This window comes from Quercus robur, chromosome 5, assembly GCF_932294415.1.
Source record: "Quercus robur chromosome 5, dhQueRobu3.1, whole genome shotgun sequence".
Lineage (NCBI taxonomy): Eukaryota > Viridiplantae > Streptophyta > Magnoliopsida > Fagales > Fagaceae > Quercus > Quercus robur.
In genome coordinates, this window is record NC_065538.1 from 84,010,893 (window position 1) to 84,019,787 (window position 8,895).

The 8,895-nt window shown below is 35.0% G+C and overlaps 1 protein-coding gene across 1 annotated transcript; it reads left to right on the top strand.

Annotated features, from left to right (window-relative positions):
- Positions 1-2,072: 2,072 nt before the first annotated feature.
- Positions 2,073-7,181, top strand: LOC126727458 (G-type lectin S-receptor-like serine/threonine-protein kinase RKS1). The gene is made up of 8 exons (XM_050433135.1): positions 2,073-2,335; positions 3,394-4,981; positions 5,076-5,210; positions 5,337-5,527; positions 5,723-5,933; positions 6,083-6,320; positions 6,437-6,587; positions 6,667-7,181. Exons 2-8 carry the CDS (start codon positions 3,697-3,699, stop codon positions 6,967-6,969), a joined length of 2,514 nt encoding a protein of 837 aa, XP_050289092.1. The 5' UTR covers positions 2,073-2,335; positions 3,394-3,696; the 3' UTR covers positions 6,970-7,181.
- Positions 7,182-8,895: the final 1,714 nt, after the last annotated feature.

An 8,895-nucleotide genomic window follows, 5' to 3' on the forward strand; every position in this document is an offset into this window, starting at 1 on the left:
TTGGCTTATTTGTGAAACAAACACATAAATAAGCTTTATCCTGAGTCCAATTCGAGCTATTCATAAATAACTTAATTCATTTACAGCTCTAGAAGTTGTTTATCTATTATGATGAATTTAAATAATATTTAATTGAGAACAAAGTTTTTATTCACAAAATTATTTTTCAGAAAACTGGTTTTTGAGCTTACTATTAAATATATTATTTTTTAGGTAAATAATAGGGAAGGAGAAGGGGAGTTGAGGTTAGAACTACAGCCATGAGTCATTTTGGAGTACTTACTTTGAACCACAGTTTTAAAGAGGTAGTCAATTACCAGAAACAAGTGTTTGATATCGATGAGGCTTATCTCTGAATTATTTTCTTCAATGAGATTGAGGAGTGAATCTAGTACATCATTGCTTACTTTAGAACCCTCTGATGAAGCTCTTAATTGAAGTTGTTGATTGAAGATACCATAAAAAATCCCAAATAATTTTGTGAAATAAATGCTTATCCTTTTGCGTACACCTTGGGGGTAGGGATGGCAATGGGGCGGGATAGGGCTGAAGGATGGGGTCTTCATTCTCGTCCCATATGGTTTTGTCTTGTCCTATCCCTGTCCCGCCTCGCATGACTGAGAAAACTTTCTCACCCTATCCCCGTCCCTTGGAGCCTTGCGAAGCCTCGCCCCAACCCGTAAAACTTCACTTTTTGTTAATTTGCCCTACAACTAGTACAATCTTTTTAATGAAACCTATTTCATTAATAAAAATATACTTGAAATTACAACTAAATTTATCCTATCAGATCAAATCAATTTTTAGAAAAAATTGAATAATATATCCAAGTATTTAACTAGACAATCACAAAAAAAAAAAAAAAAACTCATAGAATAACACATAATAAAATAAATGCAGAGAATTACATTGAGTAGAATAAAATAAGCTAATATTGATATGTTTGTTTAAATAGTAGGGTTTTAGGGTATGAAAAATTTACAATTATAACCCTTAGCAACGCAGGGCGGGGTGGGTCTAAAAAGTCTAAACCCATCCCCGCCTCACCACCTTTGTGGGGCGGGAAAAACCCGCGTAGGGCGAAGCGGGGAAGGGCGGGTTAAGTGGGGCGGGGCAAAATTGCCATCCCTACTTGGGGGTCAATTTTGTATTTTATATTTTCGGTGTTTTATATTGTTTTGAACTGATTGTATATGATTCTTGAGTGATAAATCAATAAATTCATCAGAAGAATGAATTAAAGGTTTAAGGTATCTAATTCAGCTTAATGTTTGGTTGCTAAGAAGGGTAGTTGGGTTGCTATAATTTAATAAGTAACATGGACATTAATTCTCTCTCTCTCTCTCTCTCTCTCTCTCTCTCTCTCTCTCTCTCTCTCTCTCTCTCTCTCTCTCTCTCTCTCTCTCTCTCTCTCTCTCTCTCTCTCTCTCTCTCATGTCTTGTATGTTTAATAACCCAAACTAATATTAATAGTACCACACTACTATTCTCATGTCTTGTATGTTTAATAACCCAAATTAATATTAATAATACCACACTACTATTGACCATTCCTATGCGTAAGCAGATGCTCAATTGACCTTGAAATGTTTAAGTTGGTTAATAGGTTTTTTTAATTCTTTTTTTTTTCATTGTAGCATGGCTCAAATAATAAAATGCAATATTTTTTTTATTCATTATTTTATCTAATGCCATCCTCCGAGTAATAAACCAAAAAAAAAAAAAAAAAATACCAATAGCATCCTGTAAATAATAAAATGCAATATTTTTTCTCATTGTTTTGTCTAGTTCTATCCTCTACATGATAACCAAAAAAAGAAAAAAAAGAACCAATAGCATCACTATAATTAACTATTCTCGTGCAGTAGCATGGGTTACATATTAGTTTTTAAATAATATGATAGTGAATGCAGCTCTAGATTAGCAAATTTAGGTGTTTGTTTCACCGAAATTTTTTTTCAATTAAAAATATTTTTTAGAAAATAATATGTTTTCCACGGTTTTGTTTTCCAAGGTTTTAATAAAATAAGTTTTTGATTCCTAATCCACAGTATCAACAAGTTGACAGTATCAAAATTATCAGAATCAAAATCAAAATCATAAAAGCCCATACAGAAGCGCAAGAGACACAACACAAAGGCCATAAAGACAAAATAAAATGAAGGTTTTTGGAGTCAAGATAAGCTGGGATACTCACCAGCTTTTGTCCTTTGTGATAAACCCAAATCAATTCTTGAAGGAAAATGCGAGCTCAGAGAGAGAGTTTGTGCCTGCCTTGTGGTATGTTGAAACTGAAAGAGAAGGGTGGGTCGCAGGGAGAAGCACCCAGCAGCAGGTGAGAGAATCAGTGGTTTTGTTTCCCTAAACTGTGAAACTTCTATGATTATCTGTGTTAGTCAATGTTTTTATTGACCCCCTCTCTGTGTGTTGTGTTTTTTTGTGTGTGTGTGATTTAGATTGGCAGTATATTGAGTTGGAGATGAAACTTTGTGTTCAAAGATATTAAATTCATAGTTCTAACTCTTGCTATCTGTGCAATGCAACTCATATCTCAATAATAAGTTCGATTAGCTTTGGTCTTTCTACTAACTTGAGGCCCATAATCAGTCATTTATTGAAATTCTCTACATCAGCTATCTTCATATAGTAAATTTTGCAATGGATGGGAGATATAGTAGGATAAATGAGGTAACTATTATGTTACACTTTTGATGGGTCAATAGAAGAAATTATAAAATCCATGTGTTTTAGTTATGCAATACAGTTTACCTTGTCCACTACGTTGTACTTAATGCTTACATGCCAGAGAATATAATTTGATCTCATATGCTTGGTTAGGAATCTAAATAGTCTTTTAAAATTTAAAAAATTGTGCTTTGAATTAGCTGTATTATTTTTCCGTATTTGTCCCATTCTTATTTCCTTTTAGGACATGGTTTTCTTCCTTTTCTTTTTAGATACAATCAAATCATTTAGTAGATTACATAGTCTGTACTAGATTGTAAAGGCCGTAATCAACTAGTAATAGGTTGATTCATGAAAGCCATTGAGATTTGCCGAAATGAGGTTAGCCAAAGAACAGCAGAAAGCTCTGGGCATCAAGCTTGGCCGAGTTAGCTGATGCTAGACAAAGATTAGTCATGATGCTAAATTACCAATTACCAGCTGAGGCTGCAGTATAGTTGGCCCCCTGCCTTGATAACTCTTTAGATCCCAATACGCTAATCTCAGCCAATTTTCTGGACATCATCATACTATCAACTACTCACTTAAGTAGGGAATATGTGCTAAAAAGTTAATGATATTTTAACATCTAGCTCTAGCCATCCATTAAATAAACAGAAAGATATTTAAGATTAGGTATTGTGATATTTAATTTGCTAGTCATTTCAGGTAAAAGAAGCCTTCACTGAAAAATTGATGCCTGGAATGCCTCCAGTCCCTAAGACTCAATTCTGGTTGACTTGTGATGGTTACTGAAAGGTAAGCTGGCTTATTGACTTGATGCAATATCCATTTTGATACGCTACTTTTTTGTTGAAAAAAAGATGTCATAATTCTCAATCAAACCAAATAGTCAGAGACAGGGATCAGAGAGAAAAGACTTCATAATTCTCTCTCTCTCTGTAGGAAGACTTCACAATCCTATCCTTTTTGTCATGCTAATTTTTGGTAGGATGAAGCACTAATTGAAGCATGGATGCTGAAAAAATAGTGATGTCTTTGATTCTGATCATTCTTTTGTTTCCATTTTGCACTTCCCTTAACACCTTCACACCAGACCAATCCATTAAGGACGGCCAATCTTTGATTTCCGAAGAAAATAATTTTGCCTTAGGCTTCTTCAGCCCCAGCAACTCCAGCTATCGGTATCTTGGTATCTGGTATGTTAAAGTGACAAAACAAACTGTTGTTTGGGTTGCGAACAGGAATGATCCTATCAAAGATTCCTCTGGAGTTCTCTCCATTAACCAGATTGGAAACCTTGTCCTCCATGACAGCTCTAACCATCTTCTTTGGTCTACAAATGTTTCTGTCCAAGGGACAACCTCCTCTGTTGCTCAGCTTCTAGATTCAGGAAATCTGGTTGTGGTCCAGAGCAATAACAAAAAAGTATTATGGCAAAGCTTTGACCATCCTACAGACACTTTGCTTCCAAACATGAGGCTTGGGTTGAATCGGATAAATGGGCTAGACAGGTTCCTGACATCTTGGAAGTCAGAAGATGACCCCGGAACTGGGGACTACTTCTATAAGATGAATCCTACTGGCTCCCCACAGGTCTCCTTGTATAAGGGTTCGACTCTTTATTGGCGGTCAGATCCATGGCCATGGAAAACATCATCATCAGCAGCAGCATCAGTCTCATCGCCTTTTTATTATGATTTTGTTAACAGCAAAGATGAGGTATCTTACGCATACTTTTTGGATGACCCCTCCATCATTTCTAGACTAGTTGTTGACAACTCTGGATTGCTCCAGAACCTTGTGTGGAATGATGGTGATCTTCAATGGAAGGAGTCCTGGTCAGCGCCTAAATACCGGTGTGACAACTATGGACACTGTGGTTCAAATGGTAAATGTGTTCCTGATTCGGATGACAATTTTAATAAGTTCGAGTGTACGTGTTTGCCAGGGTATGAACCCAAGTCACCAAAGGATTGGTATCACAGAGATGGTTCTGGGGGTTGTGTAAAGAAGCAGTTGGGGTTTTCTATGTGTGGAAATGGAGAAGGGTTTGTGAAGGTGACACGTTTGAAGGGTCCAGATTCATTCAATGCAGTGTGGATGGAAATGAGTATGAGTAGCTCAGAGTGCGAGCAGGCATGCTTGAGTAATTGTTCCTGCACAGCTTTTACCAGCATGAATATTGATGGAAAGGGGACCCGCTGTTTGGCATGGTATGGTGAATTGATGGACATTTTGGAGAATACATATGAACGGTGGGATCTACATGTACGTGTGGATGCAATGGAGTTAGGTAGCCTCTATTCTTGCTTGAATTTTTCATAAATTCTCATTTCTGCCTATTTTTTCCTTTTGGATTGTGGATTCATTGGTTTTCTTTTTCCCAGCTACTTACGCTAGGAAGTCCAAAGGTTTTCTTGGCCCCAAGAGGCGGATGGCTGTTATAATATTATCTGTTTCTGTGCCACTGTTTCTGGTATCCTTAATAGCCTACATGTGGATAATGAAGAGGAAAACAAAAGGTAACAAATCGCTTTGTATTCTTCACACACACAGAGGCGTAGTTAGATTAGTCCACCATGTGAGGTATATAATTGCTTAATTGCAAAATTATAGTGAGCAATTTCTATCAATATGTTGTAGGACAGTGAAGAGAAATTTGCAAAATCAATCATTATTTTTTATCGGTACCAAAGACTCTTTGGAGGGGAATGAGCTTGAGGACAATAGTAGACATCCTGATTTGTCGATTTTTGATCTAAGTTGCATAGTTTCTGCCACTGACAATTTCTCTCCGTCGAACAGACTTGGGCAAGGTGGTTTTGGCTCTGTTTTTAAGGTACAGTTACAATTCATAGTGACATTGTTGATATCTTGCCTATTTTTCTTTCTATTTCACATTCCAATTATGTGAGGGTGGAAAGTGAGTTTCAAAAGCTAAGAAATAACTTATTGAAGTAGCAAATATAAGCATTGAACTCAATTGCTTAAAACTAATAGTTATGAGTAAGCTTATTTTGGATTATGAATTCAGGGTCAATTACCTAATGGACAACAAATAGCTGTAAAAAGGCTATCCAAGAGTTCAGGACAAGGAATAGAAGAATTCAAAAATGAAGTTACTTTGATTGTGAAACTTCAACATAGGAATCTTGTCAAAATTTTTGGCTGTTGCATTCAGGAGGGAGAAAAGATGTTGATTTATGAGTACATGCCCAACAAAAGCTTGGACTCCTTCATTTTTGGTATATTTTTCTAAAAATCTATTTCATTTTTTTGTTTTATTTTCTTTTATCATATATGTTCAAATAATTTATTTAAAGTACATAAAGCTACATATTTCAACACTATTTAAATCACATTTTGAGCACATTGGTGCAAAATGTTGTTGTAGATCCTACAAGAAGTTCATTGCTGAATTGGAGGAAACGCTTTGAAATCATCATTGGGATTGCTCGTGGGATTCTGTATCTTCATCAAGACTCAAGATTAAGAATTATTCATAGGGATCTTAAAACTAGCAATGTTCTACTAGATGGTGAGATGAACCCCAAAATTTCTGATTTTGGCATAGCCCGTATATTCAAAGGGGACCAAATTCAAGACAAGACAAACAGAGTTGTTGGAACATAGTAAGCAACTCACAAACACATTTTCTCACTCATGTAAACTTGCACACTTGACACACATGTAGAAAATAAAGGCCTATGCAAAGTTTAAGATGTTCTTTGATATTGTTCACATGCAGTGGATATATGTCACCAGAGTATGCAGTATTCGGAAAATTTTCTACAAAATCAGATGTCTTTAGTTTTGGTGTCATATTGTTGGAGATTTTAAGTGGCAAGAAGAACAACTTATCTTATCAGGAGCATACTTCCCTAACTTTGATAGGACATGTAAGTAAAAAAAAGCAACAATCTTTATCACCTGTAGTTATAACACAGCCCCTTATAAATAATTTTATGACCCACACAGGTCTGGGAACTATGGAAAGAAGATAAAGCCTTGGATATAGTTGATTCATCTCTAAATGAGTCATTTGTTTCTCTTGAAGTCTTGAGATGCATTCAAATTGGGCTTTTATGCGTGCAAGAAGATGTGATGGATCGACCAACAATGTTGGCAGTTCTTCTCATGCTAAGTAGTGAAACAACTCTTCCTTCTCCGAAACAGCCTGCTTTCATTTTCAGAAGAACTGGCAATGATTTGGGATCAATCACAGGCGAGGGGTTTTATTCTATAAATGATGTGACAATAACTGAGTTTGAAGCACGCTAAAGGTAAAGATTTTAGTTAGCTGCATCTAAATTGCTTCTAAAAGGATTTGTGGGACAAATTAACATTTAGCTCTTTTTGTATTAAAGAACAATTATAATCTCTCTCTCTCTCTCTCTCTCTTTTTTCTCCCTTCTTCCTTTCCTTTTGTACCAAGCAATTCAAAAGTAAAATATAAATGCTGGTGTATACACTATACAGCCTACTTCAGTGAATTGTAGTTTCCCGACCTTTCAAGATCCATAACTGGAGTGCAAGCCTCATATGCTAATAATTGAAACGTATTAAGAGAATTATGTAACCTATGAATAATTTTCTGAGCTCCAAGGAATATGTCATAGCCAAACATAAGAATTTTAAGGAAAGATAAAAGTCAAACGTGCAGTCTTTGATGGATGATAGGAAGCAAAGATCTATAAATTTTTCAAGTAAATATCCTTGTCATAATCAATCGATGGAAATGTGTTTGCTGTTAAACCTCACATGTCAAAAGGTAATCTAATCAAAATAACTTGTAACGCTTGCATATTTGACTCAAATTATTTCTAAAGTTTGAATTTTAATAAAAACAAAATGTTTGAAGACCAAAATCTACTGCATATTTATATTGGGTCAGCCAAAGTTTCTAGATGGCACGTGGTGGGTGGGGGTGCCCTTTAAACCCAAGGCAGGGGGGCACACTAAAGATTACTCCACAAAAGGCAGACAAAACAACAGCTAACCATATCCCACTCTATCAATTCCTATATATATTCAACCACTTTTTACCCTTGCCTTCGGTCAAACTGAAATAGTATCCAGTACGAAAATGACTTGACTTAGTTGGTTTATATACTAGAAAAATTTAAATAAATCTTACTTAACCATAGACTAACCTAAGGTTAATTTAATTGTTCTACAACCACATGCACCTATAATTGAATTGGACTTCTTGGATCATAATTGATCAGACAATACTAATATATCAGATCGCGTCAAATCTTTTTTAACTAAGCGTACCAACTATGTAATATTACAAAGAGCTCGGTTAACAAGTGCTCAATTGCATTGGTTAAGGTTGAGTTTTTTTATTAAAATAGATCGTCTTTTTTTTAGGTGTCACACAAAATTAAATTAAAAGGATATTTATTTATTAGCTTTTTCTTTTTCTGTATGCAAAGAGACTCGCTTGATTTCTCCTTGACGAGTACATTCGCAGACCTATTAACATATTCTTATTACTAATAACTAGTAAGTTACCCTTGCGATGCATGAATAATTTTGTGATATTTTATGTAAGATGGTTTTGGAGAATGTTGTATATATATTATAATGAAAAAGTAAACTAAATTAGAGTAAAGAAACATATACATTTTGAGATATTAAAAATTAGTTTAGTAGCTTCACTGTACATTTGTAGTATTCTCAAGGTAAAATTATTATTATTATTATTATCATGAAACAAAAAATAAATGCAAAAGAGTAACAGACCATGAAAATCAACTAATTTGTGTTGTGTTCATAGATTGCATACCATGAAAGGAAAGTACACCTAACCCTCTCACCGCCTTCCACTCATCGATAATGCAACATTAAGATATGGTGTGAGCATGTGTCTTATAGATGATTTAGAACAGTAATGGGAAAAAATAATTACTCGTAGGGGTTTTGGTGGCTTGATAGTGGTGGGAGGCCAGTATGATGGAGGTAGTAGCCCTTCAAATTCTTCTTTCTCTCTCTTACAAATTCTTTGTGAATCTTATGTCTTTTATTTTGGTAATAGTGAAACAGTGTATTTCATTTAACCGTTTACAACATTTTTGTGTCTCTTTATTTCTCTCTAGTGCCTTATTTGGTTAATTATAATTTTTTCAATTATTATTTTTCAAGTATGCCTAACTCAATTATTTTTTTCCTTTTTGTTTTTAATACTAAAATAGTGGGTATGCT

Coding starts and splice junctions, on each gene's coding strand:
- LOC126727458 (XM_050433135.1), top strand. CDS start 3,697: ATGGATGCTGAAAAAATAGTGATGTCTTTGATTCTGATCATTCTTTTG. Junction 4,982..5,075: donor TGTGGATGCAATGGAGTTAG/GTAGCCTCTATT, acceptor TCTTTTTCCCAG/CTACTTACGCTAGGAAGTCC. Junction 5,934..6,082: donor CTTGGACTCCTTCATTTTTG/GTATATTTTTCT, acceptor ATGTTGTTGTAG/ATCCTACAAGAAGTTCATTG.